The 23,417-nt window shown below is 38.5% G+C and overlaps 6 protein-coding genes across 16 annotated transcripts; 3 read left to right on the forward strand and 3 right to left on the reverse strand.

Annotated features, from left to right (window-relative positions):
- The first annotated feature begins 44 nt into the window (after positions 1 to 44).
- LOC108632095 (uncharacterized) lies at positions 45 to 1,892 on the forward strand. Of its 2 annotated transcripts, XM_026819388.1 has the most exons (6): positions 45 to 61; positions 352 to 609; positions 694 to 778; positions 844 to 1,058; positions 1,129 to 1,464; positions 1,542 to 1,892. In XM_026819388.1, exons 2-6 carry the CDS (start codon positions 490 to 492, stop codon positions 1,878 to 1,880), a joined length of 1,095 nt encoding a protein of 364 aa, XP_026675189.1. In that variant the 5' UTR covers positions 45 to 61; positions 352 to 489; the 3' UTR covers positions 1,881 to 1,892. The 2 variants fall into 2 exon arrangements, with proteins under 2 accessions (XP_026675189.1, XP_017891905.1); XM_018036416.2 differs by lacking the exon at positions 45 to 61 and having other exon boundaries at positions 70 to 609.
- On the reverse strand, positions 1,881 to 3,397 carry LOC108632097 (ninjurin-1). Its single transcript, XM_018036418.2, has 2 exons — positions 3,162 to 3,397; positions 1,881 to 2,831 (listed from the first exon to the last, which is right to left on the reverse strand). Exon 2 carries the CDS (start codon positions 2,683 to 2,685, stop codon positions 2,005 to 2,007), a length of 681 nt encoding a protein of 226 aa, XP_017891907.1. The 5' UTR covers positions 2,686 to 2,831; positions 3,162 to 3,397; the 3' UTR covers positions 1,881 to 2,004.
- A 149-nt stretch (positions 3,398 to 3,546) lies between these two features.
- On the forward strand, positions 3,547 to 5,584 carry LOC108632119 (uncharacterized). The gene has a single exon (XM_018036453.2). The coding sequence runs from the start codon at positions 4,323 to 4,325 to the stop codon at positions 5,406 to 5,408; it is 1,086 nt and encodes a 361-aa protein (XP_017891942.1). The 5' UTR covers positions 3,547 to 4,322; the 3' UTR covers positions 5,409 to 5,584.
- LOC108632118 (potassium/sodium hyperpolarization-activated cyclic nucleotide-gated channel 1) lies at positions 5,457 to 7,778 on the reverse strand. The gene is made up of 9 exons (XM_018036452.2): positions 7,704 to 7,778; positions 7,403 to 7,641; positions 7,109 to 7,324; positions 6,879 to 7,041; positions 6,675 to 6,808; positions 6,415 to 6,602; positions 6,125 to 6,330; positions 5,851 to 6,060; positions 5,457 to 5,769 (listed from the first exon to the last, which is right to left on the reverse strand). The coding sequence occupies exons 1-9, from the start codon at positions 7,752 to 7,754 to the stop codon at positions 5,482 to 5,484; spliced, it is 1,695 nt and encodes a 564-aa protein (XP_017891941.1). The 5' UTR covers positions 7,755 to 7,778; the 3' UTR covers positions 5,457 to 5,481.
- Positions 7,779 to 7,820: 42 nt separating this feature from the next.
- LOC108632116 (dynein regulatory complex subunit 6) lies at positions 7,821 to 11,499 on the forward strand. 4 transcript variants are annotated; one of them, XM_026819378.1, is made up of 7 exons: positions 7,821 to 8,287; positions 8,384 to 8,458; positions 8,576 to 8,851; positions 8,925 to 9,926; positions 10,175 to 10,576; positions 10,658 to 10,801; positions 10,872 to 11,499. In XM_026819378.1, the coding sequence occupies exons 3-7, from the start codon at positions 8,591 to 8,593 to the stop codon at positions 11,079 to 11,081; spliced, it is 2,019 nt and encodes a 672-aa protein (XP_026675179.1). In that variant the 5' UTR covers positions 7,821 to 8,287; positions 8,384 to 8,458; positions 8,576 to 8,590; the 3' UTR covers positions 11,082 to 11,499. The 4 variants fall into 4 exon arrangements, with proteins under 4 accessions (XP_026675179.1, XP_026675180.1, XP_017891937.1 ...); XM_026819379.1 differs by having other exon boundaries at positions 8,384 to 8,449; XM_018036448.2 differs by lacking the exon at positions 8,384 to 8,458 and having other exon boundaries at positions 10,175 to 10,253; positions 10,320 to 10,576.
- A 288-nt stretch (positions 11,500 to 11,787) lies between these two features.
- Positions 11,788 to 23,364, reverse strand: LOC108632117 (Heat shock factor). Of its 7 annotated transcripts, none has more exons than XM_018036449.2 (12): positions 23,109 to 23,364; positions 22,046 to 22,154; positions 21,841 to 21,965; positions 21,439 to 21,774; positions 21,285 to 21,367; positions 21,025 to 21,213; positions 20,413 to 20,475; positions 18,684 to 19,229; positions 17,439 to 17,544; positions 17,275 to 17,371; positions 16,970 to 17,211; positions 11,788 to 16,662 (listed from the first exon to the last, which is right to left on the reverse strand). In XM_018036449.2, the coding sequence occupies exons 1-11, from the start codon at positions 23,211 to 23,213 to the stop codon at positions 16,985 to 16,987; spliced, it is 1,986 nt and encodes a 661-aa protein (XP_017891938.1). In that variant the 5' UTR covers positions 23,214 to 23,364; the 3' UTR covers positions 11,788 to 16,662; positions 16,970 to 16,984. The 7 variants fall into 7 exon arrangements, with proteins under 7 accessions (XP_017891938.1, XP_026675185.1, XP_026675184.1 ...); XM_026819384.1 differs by having other exon boundaries at positions 18,696 to 19,229; positions 23,109 to 23,213; XM_026819383.1 differs by having other exon boundaries at positions 17,275 to 17,368; positions 23,109 to 23,213.
- Positions 23,365 to 23,417: the final 53 nt, after the last annotated feature.

Consider the following 23,417-nt stretch of genomic DNA (forward strand, 5'->3'; position numbering starts at 1 on the left):
ACACCGCTTGGTTCTTTTGTTCAGTCGTGAAGCTCTGAGCAAACGGCGTTCGTTTGAATCCGTAAGTAAAAGTGTACCCTGAGGAATAATAAATAGCATGCCTGATCCTTTCTGAAGTCTCGCTAAGTTGTTCTGGCTATAAAACGCTACGCGTTTAACGTTGTTCTGGCTATGCAAGTGTTCTAAATGACCGTAGTTTATATTCTATAATCCCAAAGGGTCGGAGTATACCAAATTTCATACAAATTTGGTCGTCAATTTTACTAGCACTCCCTTGTATAATAAATAATATAATAACTATTTATATTTGCAAAATTCCAAACGTATATCAGTATTTTAACTTACGTTCAGAGCGATCATATGTAGAGCACGAGGATGGCTTTGTTAAACGTTTGAAGTAGGAGGTCAAGGTCGCGAGCATTGAAGCGAGCGAGTCACGTGAACCGAGAAAAACGTGTGAAACGTGTCAAACGAATTCAAAACGTGATAATGTCCGATATAAAAAGCGTTTTAACTTTATTATGTCAGCATATAAATCTGTCTATCAACGTGTCGATAAAACCTGAACATTTTAGGCTAGCGAAATTTAACACCGCGTCCGAAAATGTCGTGAGTGTCATGCGTTATAACCTTTCGCGTTACACGTGTCGATGCGGTCGTGATTTGTAATAACGTTTTTGTTTTCATGATCAGAGTGACGAATTCTGGAAAGTGTTGAACATATTAAGTTATCATGCCGTGAAAGAGAAACAAATGGATATCGGCGTTCTACGTTGCGGTGAGTTCTATTGCCTCGTCGAAATACTCCCTGAAATATTTTTTGCATAATAAACTTATTTTTAGACGTCGTCGGGGCTACCAAATTGTACTTCGCATATTTAAATTATTCCGCGATAGAGTTTTACGCCTCGGGCCAACATAGTAAAAATAATAGACCGTTATTATTAGCATTTGCATGGATTCTTGGAACGCAGAACGTTCTGAATATTATTACTCGAATCAATTTGACGAAGAGTCAATTAGGAAGGGAATGTTCATATAGTTTGAATAAATTACAAGTAATTATGAGGCATACGTAAAAATAACGATATGAATTGAACCCAGTATTTAGAAATTATTTATTTTTAGAAGAAGGGAACCAAGTATAGTATACCGTTATCATTAACTGCACAGATAAATCATGCACTGTATTTGAACGGCAAAGTGAATTACAACATAAAAGAGATATCTGAACTTGTATCTGAGAAAATAAAATTAACGGCCAAAGCTCATGCTGCAACTATTAACGTCAGTGGTCTTCCACATTTAAGCGTATCAGAAGCAGCGCTAGTGAAACATATTTCAGCCACGAACACGCTTTCCGTTCAAGATAAAAAGCATATAAAAGAATTACATGCTATCGCTAATTTATTAGATATTCACATGAAATGGTCGAAGAAGGAACATGTCTTCTTTGAATGGATGGTAAATATTTCGAGTTCTTTTTCGTACGTCGTATATTTCGTTATAAAAAGTGTAGACAATAGTAATAACACTTACAGGTAACAGTAGTCGAAGAACACAATAAGTCTTTGGATTCCAGTTTGCAAGATATCGACTGGAACGAGGTTTCAAAGTTTGTTTCTCTACTGAAACGCGTTACGCAAGAGAGATTTGAATCCTTGACGAAAACGGATTCGGGGAATTCACAGAATTACAAACCTCAGTGTGTTTCCCGTTTGCTCAGATTTAAAGGCGATGGCACGGAAGTGGAAAACTGGTTGACAGAACTTACTACTGAATTGAACAAAGAAACAGGGAATTTAATTGAAAGAAAGGAGAAACTGTCGAAGAAATTGCAAGAAGTTCTAAAGTCGATCCCCTCTTGCGTGCAAGTTTAACTTACAAATATAGAAAACATTGTTCATCGTCAATTTACAACATTCTTACACCGAATGCTCCACAATCGTACAGCCGCGATTTAGTCATTGCAATACTTTCAACTTTATTCACTAATGAAGTCGCCTATACCGCCGCCGCCGGTGCGGCTACTACTGTCACTTGATCGACGACACCGAACGACGAGATAAAAACATTGCAAATCGTCACGAGAAATATACCGATCACTGTCCAATTGTTTGCTCGTGCAGCCTTGCACATTTCTTTGTCGTTCTTAACATTGTACCTACTGTTCCAAATTAATCCGATTCCCACCGCGATTTGCAGCAGCAAGCTGACACCTATCAACGTTAAAGAGGGATAGAAATACGGATGACCACCGTCGGTTTGTAAAACATAACGCAATTGATTCGCATTAGCGGAGAGAAGAGCCAAGTCCATCATGCCTTGAGCGAGGGTTTTCTTATGTTGATAAATATTCACGTCGGGTATCCGAACAACGGGCGGTTGCGGAAAGAACGGATTCTCGTCGGGACGTCTGGGAATTTCAGGTTGGCTCGGCAGAAGGCCATCGTCTATTCCCCGAGTATCGAATCCTATCGGAGGCTTCGCATCCGGTAGAAGGTCGTCGATTTCTGGACCGGACGTTGGCCGCGGATTGTTCGTGTTATCCGTTTCCAGCATAGACCCGGACCTCGGTCTAAACGTAGCACCTTCCAGCGGTGTGAAAGTCAGTGGTTCCCTCGCTTCATCGTCCACGTCATCCATGTAAATAATTTCTTCTTTCTTGTCGTTCTTCTCAGCCATAGTTTATCGATACCGATCTTTTATAATTTATTCGATAAAGAATGTATTTAATCTTATTCGGTCAGCATCAAAAACGACGCACTGATAGCTAAACTCTTGCACCACGTTTTGCAAGTTCTTCCTCTTTCTTGTTTTCCTGCTAGTTCCTTTAAGATGAGAGAAAACGAGACACAGATCAGACTTGCAAGAATCTTAGTTATCTCCGCTGAATATTAACGCGGTACACGTCGTGTTTGCATAACGCGCTCGTCTTTCCACTTCGAACAGTTTTTAAATCCCTTAGCGTCGCGACTCCGACCGTCAACGCGCGTTTAACTGAAACCGATCTACTCGGTAGCAACATTTCAATAGTTCCACTCTCCATTCACTAGTAGATAGAAGCGAGCTGATTCATGTCCGTTCTCGTGATGTCACGAAAGAAACGTCATGCCGCTTGGAGAAACTCTGGATTTACCATTTATATCAAGGCTACTTACTCTGCTGAAATTAATGACAGAGTAGCACCGTTTCTTTACACGGAAAACAGCTTGTACCGTTGTGCTGTGTTTGTCCTGAGTGAGTTGCGGGTCAGTCCTTAGAAGTAAATAATCGGTAATTGTTTCCTTTCTTCGAAACAATTTGGATTCGTACTTTTATATATACTTAATCAGATTTTTACAATGCAATGTGGCGAAACGAAACGATTCGGGATCTGCGTGTCGTATGCGACTGCCACGTGCTCGTCCTAGTCATGTTTAAAGACGCCTCTACGTTATATGTCAAGGTTCTCGCATGCTAGAGGGGGAATGGCATTACTCCAACGGACTCCCGCGAGATCATCGATATGCGGTTATAAATAATGTGCAGATCCCATCCGCGAATCGCATATACTTGTCCTCAAGCAGAATTACCGCCTTTTCTTAGTAACAGTAACATAGTGTCTATTAAACGTCTTTCGTCTGTACGTAGATTAACGTTCAGCGACTTCCTCGAGACATTATACGTTCCAATTCCGTCGTAGACGCTCCAAAGATTCATCGTACTTCCCCACAGTGCTTTGTAATTCCCGATGCGAAGCACGCCGATTCACGCACGCTCGGTTGTGCAACCATACCGGGGAATCGTTAACTGCCTCGGGAAGTTTCCTGGTCGCGTGTACGCTTGGACGTGTACGCTTGATTGAAATTTGTTGATGATGCAAATATAAATAATCCTGTTTAATCTGTGAAAATGATCATTCATTTTCCAAGAATGAGCATAATTACAATACTGTAATATTAAAAATAGGTGCAGCCGTGTCGGGTCTACGGTTTGTAAGCCGGCAATTGAATAGGTAATCTGTTTATTACGAGGAACGTTTCTCGCAACGTCCTGACCTCCATAAAACTACCTTCTAAAATTACCTGGGCCAACATTGGCCCTGTCCAACTATGTACAGTATCGCGATTATCGAGCTATCCCGTCGTCAAGCAAACAACCATTATCGTAGGGGTAACAATCGGCATTCCTACAGTCGCTCGTTCAAGCCAAGCGCGAAAACTGATAGAGATGTTCGGAGAAATGTATATTACAAAAGGCTTCATTGGAAATTATTTCAACTGCATGAGAACTCTAAATTGATTCGTTGAAGAGGAACGAGGTAATGAAGACTGCGAAATATGAAGACTCAAAAGTGTTGCACCCACTGCCCGGGGAAACTTGTGGCTCCGAGAAGCGACGATTTTCACGAGTGTTGCCAGCCGCGTTACGTTTCCGGAAATTTGAGAATATCTTCTATGAAGAAACACGTGACAGACCACCACGAAAGAAAAGAAACTGCCAAGGACGTCGCATTACCGTTATCGGAACGTAGACCAACTTGTTATGATCATTTTGCCATAGCGAAGAAGCTGCACGCGGAAAATTTGGAGCATCAACCGCTTCCGGATAAGGTGGATGATTCAGTTTTTAAGAGACCCGAAGGATGCTGCTGTGACCTTTCGTCCAAGAAATGTTGCGACTGTTGTATGAAGGAAGTGGAAGCTCGTTACGCGAATCTGAGCAAACGCTGTGAACCGGCACTGGGCTGCAAGGAGCCCAAGTCGAAAATGGATCTGGCTATTTGCTGGGAGACGCCTATAGATCCAGTGTATGAGTCACCCAAACCTGTTCACATCGACGGTTCCGACGGTGGACTTGCGCCGGCTATATTTACTCTCGTCCAACACGATTCTTTAGCCAAAGCTACCATCCATTCTGGAACGGCGAGAAGCAACAACGGAAGATCGATTTCCTGTCAAGATCAGTCGCGGCAAGCGAACGACACACGCGTCGATGAAAATAGAGAGGAACATAAACGAAGTGCAAAGTGTTGCTGCGATTGCCTTTGCAAAGGTTTGAACGGAGTGAATATTTCGAAAAAGAGCGAGATGAAAGAACAGCCGAGGAGAGCACCGTTCAGGAAATGCATTGCGTGCGGGACGAAAAATATGGGAGACGATCCTAGATTGATCAAATCTGCCGTCGGATTGGCGCTGGGGACAGAAAAGCCTGGGAACATTCAGGATAAAGGCGCGAACAAAATGATGGTACCAAAACCAAGAACACCATTTGCTAAAAGAAGCTTTTGCATCGATACTTTGGCGCCTCCGTTCAACGTAGTTAACAAGACTAGAGACGCTGATTTCCCGGAACACTGGAGGCTCATGTCGGTCTATCAACAGTCTTATAAAAATCCGTACAGGCGAAGAAACTATCGCTACTGATTTAATTTTAGTTTGAACACTTGTATTTAAAGCACGACAATTCAGCGGTCCTCGTTTCTGATATTATCTATAATTATCTCATTCGTTTGCTTTGTATACTACTTATGTTGATATACTGCGGTGTCTCGTGTAGCATTTCTTGCGCCGTATCCAGAAGGAGGCTGTTGCGCAAATGCTCGAGGGCAACGTTCTGCAGTCGGTTCAAGAGATCGGGATAGGGCGATATGGCTCTCCGGAAGTCGTCACGGTACACCATGTAGATCTCGCTGGTCTCCACCGCGACGATCGTCGCTATTCTATGCTCGCTGTCCATCACCAGAGCGATCTCGCCGAAATAACTTCCGTCTTCCAAATGGCAGACCTACACGTTCCGAGGAAATAGAAAGGTGAAAACGGAAACGAGGAATCGGGGTCGACGAAGCAACGATAACGTTATCCTTACTTCTCTTCCCATCGCGGTATAAACCGCGACAGTTCCGGCAGATATGAAAAATAAAGCATCGCCGCGGCTTCCTGCATTAACGACCTCGTCGCCGGGCATGAATATCTCGGATTTTATAGTACTGGTTAATTGTACTATCACCGTGTCCGGCAAATGTTTAAACAATTCCACGCTGTTAATCAGCGTCGAGTAATTATCTAATATTAGCTCCTGAAAGAAAAAATATCACTGTTGATGGAAGGGACGCAACATTGTACTTTAGTAAAGATTAAACCTCTTGCAGATACGGCGAGACTTCGTCGACGACCTTCCTGTTCCTCTCGAAATCCCTTTTGTTCCGATAATGATAGTACGTTAATAAGCGACGTTGCAAAGCATACGGTAGCTCCTTATACCGCATATAATCTTGGAGCTGTTGTATTATTTTCAGATTGCGTTTCACCGTTATTTGAAAGGTGGTCAGCAACTGGGAAAATTGCGCTGCAAGCAATTAACTATTAATTTCAACAACAAGTCAAACTAACCGACACGGTCCTGATTTCGCTGATTTTTAGTAGTATTTACATAGCAAATAGAGACTACACAAGTATCCGATGATCGTTATGATTAAGTTCAATACAATGTCTTCCCTGGTTTTCATGCCTAAATGATGAGCAGAGCGAACGAATGCGACGATTGCCCTGTTCAAACATACCAGGTACTTCTGTGTATACGTTTCTTTAGATTCAAGCAGGGGGTGATGAATCCAGGAACTAAGTAACAATATCTCAGTATCGTTTGTTGTTTTAAACAATAATTTTTAACATAATATGAATTGCACTGACTCGTTCCGTAGCGTCCCTAGCGTTTTCACGGACAGCGGAACGTAGTATTCGAGACAGGCGCACCAGTGGACGATTGTTACCATCAGTACGATCATTTCCAAAATCTTGTACTTTTGAAAACTTATTCTATACACCTGGAAGATCCATTCTTATTTCGACTCGTGTCACAATAAATCCCTTTGTAAATCTACATCATCGACTAACGTCGCGAAGTCTACGGCCGTAGACGATGATATTCCGAAGCCTCAATATCTTCATCATGTTCAACGTGGTACAATACCATATCGACTTCGGTACGAGAAAGTCAATTATCTGTATAGGTAGTGCAGTTAAAATGTCGAGGAAGAAATAGCTTTGCAGATATTTCCTGTAACGTAACGAGAATTCCAGACGAGGTGCCTTTATAAAACAATTTTATTTAACGATGCAAGTACCGTGCCACTATTATAGGATCGAGAACGATGACCTTCGTTCCATAGTCGTAATATCCAGTGAAAAACCACATGATGATGTCGCACAAGAACATACAGTTCATCACATCATTGATCATGTGCCAATGATCGTGTTGCTCGTAATAAAACGTGATGGACACTGGGGTCACCATAAGAGCCATGAAGGTGAACACAGCCATAATCGATTCCCAAAATATTCTATGAAGTATTAGAATTCGTTTAGCAATTATTAACGACTAAGAGAAACGACTATAAGGAGGAAAATGTAAAGAAGACCTGAACGAGCTAAAAGGGTGTATCATGAGAGAGTGCGATTTCAGGTGCCTCGAAATCTCGTAATTAACGGCGGTCGTGCTTTTCAAACACCAACGCGTTAACGGATGTTTTCGGTAAAGTATCCGTTGCCTTAAACACCATCGTGTCAGCTTTGTCCAAATTCGGTTTCCTCGTTTGACGTTCTTTACTTCGTCCTCTTCCTGCGGCTGCTCGCAAACATGTTCGATAACCGGTTTATGCTGAAAAATTCTGATTCATATCGCGCACTTGGAGGAGAATCGTGTTCGAGTTTTCAATTTACCTCCACTTTCGGCGCTTCCGAAAAGTGGGGCACATAGACCATCAGATCCATCCAGCTGACTCGTTGTTTTGACAAATCAGCTGATCAACCTAAATAAAGGAATCTCTCCCGCTGTGCTTCACGTAATCGTTCCAGCAAATTCACAGTCGTATATAATGTAAATTAATGTAACACATCGAATATAGTATTGGATTCAGATGAAAGTTTATCGCAGTAGAGATTACTTGTAAAGTGATGCGGAAGCAAACGCAACGGTAGTGATGTTGAAGTAAAAATTAAAACGAACGGGAAATCAGATTTATTTACAGTGCGATGTCAGTATGCGCGAGAAGCACGTGACTATCGTGGGAACAGTTGTAATGCACATGCACACCTGAGCAGCAATGACTCGATCGTCGTACGAGATTCATTTTCTCGTTTCTAATCGCGGATTATAAATCCGTACAATCGCTTAATTCTTTTTATCGATAAGAAGACTCTTGGCGTTATCTCAGCTTTTCCTTTCCTTTGTTACGGCGATAATGTCCGACTACAAAAGTAGGAATTTCCTGACAGAAACGGATAATTTACAATTGCCTATAGATGTGAGTATCTCATTATTATTCTGTTTAACATGAGCTCCATTTTTCCTTTCAAGAGGTTCGTCATTACTCCTTTCTGTGGTTTTTAAATGTTCGCAGCATAACTATTACTTTCGTGATAACCTAGCTGGATGCAATCGTGTGCAAAACTTGTAATGGATAGAAGTAATTTAAGTAATTCATAAGTTAGAATGCTTGCTTCTTTTTTTAATACAAGATGTCCATAAGATGCATTATATATCCTTTGTCATATTTCAACAACTTTATTAATGAGATACATTTTACTTCCAGGTTATCATACATATAATGTCGTATTTATCCACGTCTGATAGGATATCAGCAGGACTAGTGAATCAGACATGGCACGAAGCTTCTCTTGCCAGAAAGTTTCTGGATCAAGAAGAATTGGTCCTTGGCAGGCCTCGTGCAGACAATCTGAACGAAGTGTTCGAAGTTCTACAGCGTTCTACAAGACCGTTTTACCACTTTGTGTTTAGAGAAGTAGAATTGAAGAGAAATATGCCGATCTGGGATCACTACGGTCCTCAAATGAAAAGTCTAGTATTAGTATGATTGCATTTTTGTATTATCTTAAGAAGCTATTAACTTCTTCTTCCTAACTTTGTTCATTGCCTTTCAGTATCGCTGCGACCTGAGTGAGAAGACGCTTGTAGAAATCTTGAAATACTTAAAATCCTTGAGAACATTGCGCATTAATTCGTGCAGAGAATGTCTGATGTCTGGCAGGCTTTTGGAAGATAAGAATGACATAAAGGAGCTGGCACAGACGTTCAAAAACGTTCGAGAACTGAGTCTCGCGCATAATCGGTTTTTAAGCGACGCTCTTTTCAATAGGCTAGTTGCCATTTGCCCGAATTTGGAGTCGTTCAGTCTAATGGGCTGTCAGATATCGTTTCATTGCGGGTTGTATAAAAAATTTTATCCAGAGAACATTGCGTTATGCGATGCCTCGAAATCGATTCTCACTTTCGCCAATACGCTTCAATACTTAAAGCAACAAGCGTCAAAGCTGAAACATTTGAATTTCGGTTACACTTTGATCGATGGCACCGCTTTAGCCACCTTATCGGCTTTGCCGGATTTGAGACTCGAATCTCTGATACTGCAAGCATGTTATCAGTTAACGATCGAAGGCATCAGAGGATTGACACAGTATCAAAGCTATCTGAAAGTTCTCGATCTTAGCTTTTGCGTTCGTATCACAGACGTGAGTTTGCTGCACATTTGTAAGAATCTAACGAAGCTAGAAACGCTCAAGATAAAGAGATGCCGCTCGGTAACCGACAACGGTGTAAAGTATATTCAGTTGTTAAAGAATTTGAAAGAACTTGACATCTCCGAAGACGAACAGCTCACCGCGGATTGTATCACTCGAGGCATCTGCTCAAGCTGCAAAGTGGACATGAAGCAGCACATCGATTCGGAGAACGTAAATCACGATTCTCTTGACATTAATTGGAGCGCAGAGGATAGAATAAGAAAAGAGAACATGAGGATTTTGTCAGTGAACGCGCTGCATCTTCACGAAGAGTCGGTCGAATCGATATCGAAGTCTTTCCCTAACTTAAGGCGTCTCGAACTTAGTAACTGTTTTAACGGGGTCACTGATAAAACGATACAGGTAGGTGAAGATCATTTTGTCCTGTCGTATCGTAACATCCTAGCGTTTCATGAGAAGGATATTAAAGAGGAAAGAGGGAAAAGAGATAATTTAACGAATTGATAGATTGACCGAATGTAGATTTTATGCTGATCATTTTCCTGAACTTTCAGGAATTACTAAAAACTTAAGAGAGTCGCTGTAAAAATCATAAATTTTTGTACCAGCGACGATGCTCGCGCATATAAAAGTAAGTTTATCTTTTATAGATGATATTCAAGGAGCTTGTACATTTGCAAACATTAAAAATAAGCCAATGCGACGAGGTCAGTGACGCTGGCTTAACGGGTATGGGTGCTGGTAACCATGAGTATGTCCAAAAAATACGAGTTGTACATAAACCAGAATTTACAGAGTCCAGATTAAGAATCAGTTTACGGTCGAAGGCCGAGGAAGAGATCGTGCGCGACGCCGACAGAAAACGGGAGATCATGCGGCTCTGCGAGAACGTGTCCAAGCCTTTGAACACGTTCTCCGGGTTCTCGTTGATCAGGCTCAAGGGCCTTCAAGAGCTCGATCTCTCCGGGTGCAATCGAATAACCGACGTCAGTTTGAAACACGCATTCGCATTTCCGGAATTGAGAATATTGAATTTGAGCCAGTGTCAACAGGTGGGTCCAGGCTCGAGTCTGTTCGAACAAACGAAAGTAGTTGACGACGTTCACTAAAAATCCTATTACTCTTTAAATCAGATCACGCATATCGGATTAGACTATTTATCTAAAAATAATCCGGCAATAGAGTACTTGGATTTGAATCGCTGTTACAATATATCGGACGTTGGAATATCGTACCTCGCGCAAAGATTGCACAGGTTGAAACAATTGCTGATACAGGTACCTACGTGATTGAATCGAATCGACACGTTGAACGATTCGAAGCTCAACGTTAGTTTTGTCTTCGCAGGGATGTTTGCAACTTACGGACCACACGCTCGACTCTATAAAATTATATTGCAAAAGCCTACAGTACCTGGACACGCGTTTCTGCCGTGGGATGACAGCCGCAGGCATTGAAAGTTTGACGAATCTGTATGTCGATTGGCATAAGCAAACAGAGGATATCGTTTCACCGGGGAGTGCTCCTCCGCTACCACCGTTGCCATCTTTACCATAGAGACGGCTTCAATACTTCCTTTCGCATTTTAAGGGCAAGGTAAGGGAAGACTAAAAGTATTATCAAACGATCGGTAAAACCGACTGTAAATAAACGTGTGATGAAAGGCGGTTGAATTTAACAAAGAATTTTCCGGTAAATTTTTGCATAATAATATTGTATTGATATTTGATAATATCGTTCTGGGATCTTTAAATATTTCGCTAGAAACCATCGTGTTGTGTACATATTTGTATGTATAAGGGAACGAGAAAGTATTTGATAACTTTGCTAGAAGAAGAAACTCTTTATACGAACGTAAAGAGTGAATAAAAGTTACAAGATGGAGTATTTAATTATTATTTAACAGGAGACGTGAGTTTTAATGAGTGATAACTTGTAATTAAGTGCACTATGGCAATATATTATTTAAACAGAATTTTTCACCGATCAATTTTTACGCAAGACACTAGTCAGTTTATGATTCTTTTTTAACGAATTTTATTACCATTTTCTGGCGTTATAATTACAGTGCTACAGAAACGAGTATATACTAATATCTGTTAACGATGTGTACAAAATTTTATACGCGCTTGAAAGATTCGTGGCTGCAGCAATTATTAAAAATCAAAGTTAAGATCATTAAGAAGTTTTCTACGCTAACGTATAAAGGTCACTAAGGATTCCTTTCGGATTGGTAGGTGATAAACGATTAAAGATAGTAAAGCTGTTTTCGAACGATTCTTTATACATAGATTAAGTATACACACGTATAGTACAAAACTATGTTGATAAGCATTGCATTGAGAGTTAAACTATTTTCGTCGGAACGCTGCCATTGAAAACAAATCGATCGAAGTAATCGTTAAACATAATTTAATGGTTCTTTCCTTACAGAACGTAAAAATTGCTTCTTTCAAAGCTCACAATACAGATTTTATTGGTAATAGAATATAAAAAAATAATGTCATTCTAGATATAAATAATTATGTGTCTCATCTAATTACTGTCGTAATATACATTCGGTTGTTCATCGTCTTTATAAGATTTCTTCCAACGCTTTTAAATAATATAAAATTTGTTCAAAATTTCTTGGTAGTGTTACGTGGTTGACAATTCTACACACAGGCAGACACACTCGTGCACGCATACTTATAATAATGTAGACGTTAAACCGTTCAAGCCAGAGGACAATGCAATAAGATCGTGTTTAAACAATCATCTAGATTTTATTCAAAAAACAAACAAATTTAACATATATTTTTAGTAGTAGTTAAAACGCTATTCTCGAGTAAAGTAACTTCAACTAAAATTGTGATCTTCAATAATATTACCACAGGATTTTATAATCGGCCGTTTTCTTTTCCTGTTTAGACGTACATACATACATATATATGTATATGTATAACATATGTATTTATCATGTGATAACATTAGTTGTTAGGCAGCGGAACAAAGTCAACTTCCACTGGTGTATAATAAAAATAGGAGCTATGGGTATTTAATATTTTACAAGATAAATGTGATTGATACAACAAAACTGGCGACATTCTTTTTTTTACCCCTCAATGTTTCACACGTAGATACGTTTTAATTTATTCTTGTACTCTATCGTAATCGATATCGTTTTATAATTAGTAGCAAAACACAGAATTCGTGACCGATGAATGGTCGTCCGTTCGCGATCAGTTCGGTCGTATCCTATTTTTTCCTCCTTTTGTACAAAATTGATGCATGTATCACAATGCTCGATACCTACAAGCAGTGTAGTATCAACTATACTCTTTTTACAAGATAGACAATTTTGATTCTCTCACTATTTTGCCCGTAGTTTAATCTTCTTAAAATAAAGTGTCAGTTACAACAGTAATTTAGTAGATAATTAAGAATATCTAAGTTATACTTAGAATTTGATTGATCGTTCCAAGTACCATAAGAATAATTATTGAAATCACTCGTAGGAGATCAATGTCAATATTCTTCTTCGATTGGTACTTGACAAAATTATTTGCCGACGTTAACCGACAGATACTTAAGAGATACATGTATTAGAAGTAATAACACATAAATAAGTAATATAAACGTGTGAGTTGAATCTAAGAAAAAGGAAACTATCAAGTGCGCGTTACTTTTTTAAGACATGGAGAAAAAGAGAAATAAACTACTTAAGTGAAACGTATGGTTGACACTTCACTGTACACATGGAATTATTACTTAACATACGCTAAGATTTTCTATCAATTTGTAACGTAATAAAAACAGTGTTGGACAAATGAATATAAAAACGATCTGCTTATTTACTAAATGAAAGTAATAAAATGTTAATGCGATGAAGATTACAATACGCTATCCCGATTATATTATCTTTTCATGTACATAAACTCTAGTTTGCGAATTTATCTTCCTCTCCGCGAACACTAAGATTTCAGTATTCCATGAAAGCTCAATAATTAATCGTCTGCGAAATTATTAACTAAAAAAAAAAAACAAGACTTTCGTTTCAAACTGAAGAATCCTTAAACTAATTGTTTAATAATTAAGTGTATTCTACATTCGTCCCACCTCGTTTCTAAACGTAAAGCAATATTCTTATCAACGATTTTTAACAAATTAACAAATTTTACAGTAATCTTGTGTTAAAAACGGAACTTGAACAGAGAAGGGAGCGAAATAAAAGTACAGACAGAGTATCGTAAAACAATGAAAATTGATGAATTTAAAGCACAGTTGTACAACTTAAGAGGGGCAGTGATGATGCTCAATATGCAGAACGTGGACACTGAAATCTTAGATTGTACTATCTCTCATTTGACCTCCGCGTAGACCTTTCACCACAGCGAAAGAATAGTTACAGAAAAATATAATGATAATATTATCAAACAATTTAATATCTCTTAACACAGTTTTCTATAGACATATATATAATGTATATATATATTTATGTATAGATTTATATATACATATATTTATGTACCTTCTGGTGCACACGTCGCATCGTGCTCTTCTATTATTAATACTGTGCATTAGATGTACACATACTATGTAAAAAAATTTTCTCTGTTACTCTCAGGCGATGGATGTATATATTTTTCCTCTAGAAAACACTCCATCTCTCTCTCTCTCTCTCTCTCTCTCTTTCTCTTATTTATGCGACAATCCTGCATTATTTACAAATCGGCGAAAGTACGGATCGTTATACGATGCACGCATTTAATTGATAGTACTCTCCCCTCTTTAATAAGAGTACGACGGAACATATTTCTGTCTGCGTGTAGTTTCTTTAACGTAAAAATAAAATTCTTTCTTCCGGATTCATACCTTTTTTTACACCGCTTCTCATTCACTTTATGCCGACATACTTTCTTCTTCGAGGAAATTTTGAGCGTGAACCACTGTGCGCATACCTCCTCTTAAACATTTATTTTCAGTCATCCCGTTTCACATACTACAACTTTTCACAGGGCTCACCACAGCTTGACATATTTGCTAATTAAAACGAACGTATTACCAAAATGGTAATTAAAAATCCAGCAGTCTTTCTTCCAAGGCTAAAATGAAAAAACAATCATAATGTAGACTCGCGACGTGGAACAAGACGCGTAAATCTGGTTCTGCCAGTATAAGTAGTTTCAGGGTTCGTGTTATATTTATTTCGTTCTTCCCTGTGAGGACATCGGATTGTTTTATTAAAAATCAATGAACTGGAGCATCGATTCAATTCAAACTTTAATTGGTCAACTCGTACAAAATTTGATACATCTATCAACTAGTTTTGTGAAATAATTGAACCGAATCACAGGGAAATGTTTCCAATCGTCGTATTAACGAGCTGCCCAAGTTTTCTGTTTTCTAATGAATTTCTAATAAAGAAGAATTAAACCGAATAATAATTTTAAGAAAAAAAATTTGCGTACAGCTGTGATCGATGCGTATCATCGTTTTAAATAGAATTCGAATATTTCATATTTGCCAGGTTCAATAAATTAATTGCATACAAATTAAATGACGTCGTTAAAATAAACATATTATCCTAAGTTTTCTTTATACATATTCGTACTTTTTGAAGTTCAATGGAGGCTCCTTGACTTGTAGATCAAAGAGGAGATTGAGAAGTACATGAAACTTATAACTACAATTGTTTGTCGCTCATTCATATGAGGAAGAAAAAAAAATTTGATTTCGGAAGTATACTTTCTATGTATTTATATAAAATAATCAAGTACAAACAGTTTCATCTACATGTATTTGTTAAGACAAAAAGAGATTGTATTATAATCGTGTTTAACTACGAATTTAAATATTTTCTAATGTAGAAAATAAAACGTGTCATGGTATTTTACGTATTGTAATAAATATGTACATTCTGCGATTGGTCGTTCCAAATACTTATTTGCATACTTTGTTTGTAACACAAAAAGAAAGAGAAACGACCAGAGATAAGATCTCACGAAGTTCAATGAAAGAATTCATTAATGATCCGTTACAATGTTATCACAATCTGGATGTGTCCTCGCAAACAAAAGGAAAGAAACAAATATTGCTTTACGTACAACGAGTCGACGTTTGTGAATAAACGAACGCAAAAAGATTCGATCTCGTTTTACTATAAAAATATAAAATTGGTTCAGTCGTATTTTTCTTTTATTCAGACTACGACATACCTTGATCTACAAGAACGTTCGGACGCGTTGTTCAATTAAATTTATTCTTTCAAATTCAACGTGTTCACACATGCTGTTGCTCTTCGTTCATAGAAGAATTTAGTACAAAAAATACGAATTTCGTATATAACTTGTTCTGCGTTCAAACGTTATTTACGTGACTTGAATTCGAGTGAGAGAACGCTCAAATTTAATAAATAAGTAAAGACCGATAACAATTATAAGTATGATAAAAACGTACAGAAACACTAGTAATGCATACTCGTCGAATACCGTTTAGTTCAGTCTTTTTTTTACTCGCATTGCCACTGTTTCTGTACGAGTACGAGTCGTTGGAAAAAGATTGCGTAATAAATACATTCAATGTTAATAATAATACTTCGAAATGAAATATGCAGGTACTAGAAACTCTTCATCGATCAATCAGAAACGTTAGTCACTATAACGTGCTCCCGTTACTTTCAAATAAAGAAAAGAAAAGATCACTGGTGTTTAACTGGAAAAAGAAAAAAAGAAATGACTACGCCATTACAAAATACATCGAAGACGAACAATTTCCTTTCGTTCATTTATCAATTTCGCGTCGATCCCGCGGTGAATATACTGTGAATAGAATCTAACAGAAGATCAACGTTAATACTAGTACAACAACCAAATTTGTATCATTAGTCTATATGTACATGTAGCAGCAAATCCAGAGGATTTTATGCGCTCCGCTAAATTACGTTTATTGTCCTCCGTAAACCGATGGTATTATTCGATTAACTGGTTTCCCCTCGGGTACAGTACTTATCCGTATGTGTACCCGATTATCAAGCTCGTTGCTTATTTGGTACATCAAGAGCGACGGAACTAGAGAACATGCTCGTGATGATCCGTCGAGAACAAAACATACTGAAACCAAATCATTGGACGCAACAGTGCAACGATCAACAGACGACCTGGAAAAAAATCTGTCCTAAGATAACTTCTTCTTTTTGAAAAACGAGGCTGCACCTCGGAGAAGGACGATATCGAGGGGAAGTTCGTTTTAACGAAGGTGCGTTAAGTGACCAACTACTCAAGAAAAATTATTACAAATCGTATCAACCTGTTTAGGTTCGATCCAAAATAAATAAGGAATCTGAATCAATGAAATCAAACAATGAGCAATTACTCTCTATATTCCGCGGCGATAAGAAACTTCTCTTTTTCAAATGACATGATTCATTGTTAAATATATAAGATAAGAACGATTGTGGAACTTACCATAAAAACGGGATTTTATGAAGTGTTAACGTCGTCTGTTAAAGACTCGAGGAGAGCAGCTTTGTTGTCCTCCAAATCGAGAGGGTCTGTATACAGACTGGTCGTCGCTGCGTCGTCCGCTGTGTTAGTTACGGGAGAGGAGGTAGCACCCAGAAAAATGTCGTCGTCGAAATCTAGTAAACTCTGAGTAGGATTGTACGCCATGAGTTCACCGCCACCGTTTCCATTGATATTCTCTGCTGCTGGATGCATACAAAAATGTTCGTTCAATCGTGCGTTCGATTACGCTTAGAAAAAGATCGTACCGTTAGCGTGTTCATCCTCTTCCCTTTCGATGTTCGGGTTCAGCTCAGGATTAACAGGCATACCGAAGGACATCGGATCGTCTCCTCCAAATAACTGCTACTTATTTATCATTAGTGAAGGGAATATATCTTTTTAATGTGTGCACAATTAATGTGATACTTACGCTGAGAAGTGTGTTCGCGTCGATACTATAGCCTTCGCTACGTAGAATTTCACGTAGATTGTCCAATTCTGTCTGCATTGATTCAAGATGAGAATCCACTTCCTCCCTATGTAGAGAATCACCGTAAGTATTTAGGGTATATAAGACAATGGAAATTTATCTACACAATTCCGTCGAATATTCGATGGATAATAAATGGGGGAACGTCGTAAGTCCCTTTACCCTGAAACGTACAATCTTTCTATTTGTTTAAGTGACTGCACAAGCACTTTACTCAGCACTCTTTCTTTCGAATGTTAAATATAGTTAGTGAATATGCTTTCGTGAAAAAAAGATTGCTCTATACATAACCAGAGCTCGTGCAATCAATTAATGAATAAGTTTACATAAAAGATGTTGACAATGTCTTCTTTAGTATTCTTAAATACTAATAAGATTTTGGCAATTTTGCAGTGCACGATTCTTTTAAGTATCTTGCAGCAAGTTTCGGAGTATTTAGAAAAATCCACAAACCAAATTGACCTTCGAGAGATAAACAAGACGAACAGACTAACGGAACAACAATTACATCGCTTGACCAACTATAAACGAAGCAGACCGGATCTAGTAATCGTACCACTTCTATTACCAAAGGTTGATAACAGTTTTACTAGCACGTGACAAAAATCTAATTCACAACTTCGCTAAATGAAGAGGGAAGATTATTCTGAAGGAAACAGACGATACAAATATGGTATTCAATCGCTGCGAACGATCCTGAACGTTATACATCGTGAATCCATATTGACAAAGTTTCCATTCATTCTGAACAATATCGACTCTATCAAGATCGACCAAAGTTGAACCTTAGATTTTCTGAAGTCCTCGTAAAAAACTGAACTAGACACACGTGTATAAAAAGAGTAATTAAAGAAATTTGGAAAGTATGTAAAAGATGATACCAAGGAGTTTCTTTTACTCTTCGTATTGCTCTTACGGATAATCGTGAAAGTCCTAGATCGAAGGCAACCTTTTAGATCGCCAATGTATAGATCTGACAATAGAAAGAGTCACACGTTAATTAGTAAGGTGTGTAGCTCACAAACAAAAATTCCGAAAAGAGAAGAAGGTATTTGAATAAGTGATAAATTAGTTGGCTCCCACCTCTGACTTCTGATTAAGGATTTCCACCACACCGCGCATAATGGAATCGTGCGTGCGCTGGACGCAAGATATATTCTGATCCATGGTCTGCGTTGAACTTACGTTGATCCTAACCTGTAAGCAGCATCAGAGATGCCATTCGGAATAACGCAACTCAAAGACAAATGTTTCGAGCCGGTTGCGTTCGCCTCGTTGCAGCCATCTTTCCTCCTCTCGTCGACTTTATCGCCGCCACCATCCGAGTAACACGCCTTGCTGCTATCTTGTTCAGAGTTACCGTCCCCTTTATTCGGTTGCCCATACTCGACTTCGTTAAGGCTGACCTCATCGTTCCCGTTGTTCTCGTCGTACTCCATGACGGTACCTTCGGCCTCTTCGTTGATGATCTCCGGCACTATCAATATATTCTCCAGTTTCACCAACGTCTGATCGTTCTCTTGAACATCTTCCTCCGCTTCCTCCGTAGCTGGTTCTAACTCGAGCTCGTGCTCCATGTCAGTGGTCTTGTTCATGTTCGCTGCCATCGCAGTGAGTTTCGAGCTGCGCACAGTCGCCACCGGGACCGGCTTTGACACGGACTTATTTTCCATCAATGCGATCGCCACCGGGGTTTCCTCTAGTGGTATTTCAAGTAAATGTGTTTCTTCCCTAAAAAAAGTGAGACAAGCAGTTTGCCAATCTTTATTTATCTTGAACTTTTAAAGAATCGTTGCTTCGACACGATCTGCCTCTCTTTCTTTCAAATCATTCTTGATCTACGTTATCCCGACCGATGAAAGTATTGCACGAGCATACACAGATGAATCTAAGAGTATTATGTGAGAGTAGAACATGCTTCTAAGTGGCAGAGTATACTTGTTATGGTAGACGATTATTAGTCTTTCTTAGACACGCGGTATTTCTTGTAAATTCTCATGGGAAGCGAGCTGCTCAACGAAGATAACAGAATATAGTGTCACAGTAATACGTGAAATACGAACAAGGAAGTTAAAGAGCGATCGTTAATTCTAATGATAAGTGAATGTTATTCGTACAATCAATTCTGATTACATCAACTGTTTAAAACGTGCTCATTCTTTTATATTTCACTGTAAATGATAATTGGTGTTACTTGAAATACTGGCGAAGACTTAGTGGTCAATTCAGTTTGATTCTCCTTAAAAATGTTTCTAATAAAAAGATTGATTTACGATTCGTAGGTCATTTAGGACGAGAAATATTACAGTAACTACAAGTACAAACATAATTACACATATAATTTAGATCATGCATGGAATAAATCGTAATGTATACCAACAAAAATTTATAATTGTACGACTAACTATTCATGCATTTATACATCCTATCCTTATCCAGTCTATTCCTTTCGTAACAAAATAGATGAAAATGAAATGAAAGTAATAGGAGACACGAGCGAAACGGTAAATAAAAAGTAATGTTAATGATATTAATACGATGCAGCTAACTATAAGATCGTATGAGAAATACTGTGATTCAACCAAGGATTAACAAGACTTCTCTCATAAAAGTGGCTAGCCATTTGAACAACGTCTGTATAACTTTAACTTTCCTCAGATGCATCTTTTAGTAGATCGAAAATTACAAATCTGGAAGCATCTATTGCATGATTGAAAGACGAAAAGAAGAATCATCTTAGTGTCAACTGCTTAAATGCTTTTTTGAAAGAAGAGATATTCTTATCGCAATATTACCGTACGTTCATGCAAAATCAATGAAATTAAGCAGAATTGCGATACCGTGTAAGTAAAACAAATCTCTAGAGAAGTATGAACACCAACACCAAGTGACGAGACAAGAGAAAAATGTTAACCTCGGTTCTTCTCCATCCTCCAACGATGGGATCAAAATTTTGACAGGCACCTTGTTTTTCCTCCTATTTAAATTGTAATGGTATGAGTAATCGTGAACTGAGTCAATGTTACGAATTATAAAGAAGTGCTCGTTTACGAATATACATGTATATATCTTTTACTCTCTGTTCTCAACAGGGTATATAATCATATCATGATATGCCATTATGAACATGCGATTTAATTTTAGCAATAAATGTCGTAGATGAAGTTATTGACATGTGACATGAGAAACGTTACAATTTATGTCCCTATGTCGTTGTTTATCAAAGCGAAAAGGGAAAGGTACCGAATTTCATTAATTGTTTATTACATTCCATGCATGGGAATAATTGGAATGTCGTAAAGAATTATATACTGATTCTTCTTTAATTGTATCATTTACCTACTCTCGGCAAAAGGAGAAGCAAAAATGTTCCTTTACAGAAGAGACTACGATATCTCTTTGTATCTGTCATGCAAGACCCCATCTCATTATTAAAAACTTGAAAGATTGTACATGACGCGGCACTTACTTCAACAAAAATCATCTGATCGAAGTAAAAGACAATGGTGAATTTAACGGAACTTACTTCTTTTTACCCTTACATCCGCGTTTCTTCTTCGACTCGACTTCGTGCGGATTGACAAGCTGTATTTCGTCTTGCAATTGGACAGTATCATCGACTAGATGAATCGTTTCCATATTGCTGTCTTCCATTATAGATGTGTTGCTGTTTTTCGGACTTTCGACAGAAGGATTTGAGTGCCCTTCTAACATTCTGTGCGCAGGAACAAACGATTGATTAAAAGATTAAAATTTCCAATGAAGATAACAGAAATGATCGCTTACTCTGCGACGATGTACTCTGAATCAAGTTCTGATTCTGATGCGTCGAGCTCGTGAATCACAGGTCCCGCAGGCGAGGCTTGCGGCTGAAAACAAACAACAAATTACTCGCTGTAGCAGATGATACAGAAAAGTTCCATAGAACTCATCTAATTACCTTTGACATTTTCGCCTGTTTACTACGTTGGCGGTTCGAATCGTCGATCATTAAAGGATACCTCCTCTTAACGGAGAGGCCACCGTTTCTCGATGGCTGCACCAAAGTGACCAGGAAATGTATAAGCTTATTCACGATCTGCTGTTGCTTAAGATGCTTTTGCCTCAGCATGGCTAATTCTCTCCACAACGCTTCGTTCTCTCTCTTCATGGCCCCGAGTCTAGAATCCAGGTGTTCTTGACGACCTCTCATACTTCTCACTTCGGTAAGCATCTTGTTCATCAACTCTGGCTTAATAGGGGTGAGCGCCGGATCTTGTCCCTTACTGGATGCGATCTGACGGAGGAAATTCGGGAATTGCACGCATATTTCTTGGACTTATGATAAGTTCGAGGTGCATACCTTTCTTTTAATATGTTCTACAAGATACGGATGCCCTTTGCAAAAGAACTGATGTGCAAATTCCATTTCATCTCTGTCACATTTCAATCCGCCGAGCTCGACGGAAACCTTTTTGTGAAAACCATCTAGAAAGTCGATTCTTGCGTTCAGTAACTATTATTTTATCACATATAAACACGTTAAAATGTTATACACTGTTGCTTACACATATTCAATTGCCTAACGAAGCTGGCCATATTATTATGTTTGTAATAATGAGGCAACAATTCCCTAGCGAATTGTGCCTGATTCCTAATGAAGAAACTCCTTCCATTCTAAAACAAATTAAGTGCACCTGCCGTGATCAACTCTTGTCTCAAGTAATTTGCAAGATGTTAATGTTTCTTATGATTACGTTTAAATGCAATTGACAATGAATGTAATAACCGTGTTATGTAATACAGATAAGAATGTGAAACGAGTACCATCGAACCGGTATAAAAAAAGTATCAATCAGTTAAGCAATTTGAGTTTACATAATAAAAAAACCGATTGCTTTACACCGAAACAATTAAATGCAACGAACGACGTAGCTATTCATTTTTATAATCATTTTGTAGAAACAAAATGTTAAAATTAGACGGTGTTTACTTTATCGGAAGAGAAACGTTTGACAACAAACGCTTAACATAAAACAACGATATTACATATATCATATAGAATCTACATGAAATTCGTATTATTTTGATGATAACATGAAAATGAACACGTGAAATGCCTAAAACGTATGCAAGCTCGATGCTCGTCCAAAACGTTTACGTTACGATTAACGCTCGTATAGATCGAACGTATAAAAAACACCCATAAACGTGATTACGAGACGAGTGATCTATAAAAACGTTAGTCCTACGATTAATACATCATTAATGGAAAGGACCGTTGTCACGATTCCCTCGCCATAAATTCCTGATAATACGAGGACGGAACGCATGATTGTAAAAATATGGAACGCAACGTATTATAATCGTGCAAGTAAGCAGGGAATAAATTACACATACGTCGAGTGCACATGAAATATAGATTGTGTACGTAAAAATGTACACTATGTGAGGTCAACGTTTAGCTTACGTTTAACGCGTTCGATCGCATGATGATTATCATCAGGAATAACGAGTTTTCATTTCTTGTTTCATAACCAAACGTGCCAAGTTTATTATTTAGATTTCGGGTGCACGTTGCACTTGTAAACCTGCAGATTCCAAGGAAATAACAATATAAAAAGTACTCACGGGTGACCAACAAATAAGGTCGTCGGTTTCAGGATCCTCCACCAGTTTCCAAAGTTTGGCAAGGAATGCCGGTACGCTTGTACCCAATTCCGGGATCGTATGCATCTCGGTGTTCGCAATCCTCTTTCAAATTGCAGTAACTAGCTCGAGTTGTTCGGTTAATTCGATTTCACACGGGAAAATCTTTCACATCTCACGATAATGGCTGACCGCTGACGATGTTATTCTGCTACTAGCGCATACGGGTGGGGAACGAGGGGAAAATTACTTTAATGGAGGTGTACGCCATGGAATAAACGAAAACGTAGG

The sequence above is a fragment of the Ceratina calcarata genome, unplaced genomic scaffold, assembly GCF_001652005.2.
Source record: "Ceratina calcarata isolate Rehan_Ccalc_2016 unplaced genomic scaffold, ASM165200v1 scaffold151.2, whole genome shotgun sequence".
NCBI lineage: Eukaryota > Metazoa > Arthropoda > Insecta > Hymenoptera > Apidae > Ceratina > Ceratina calcarata.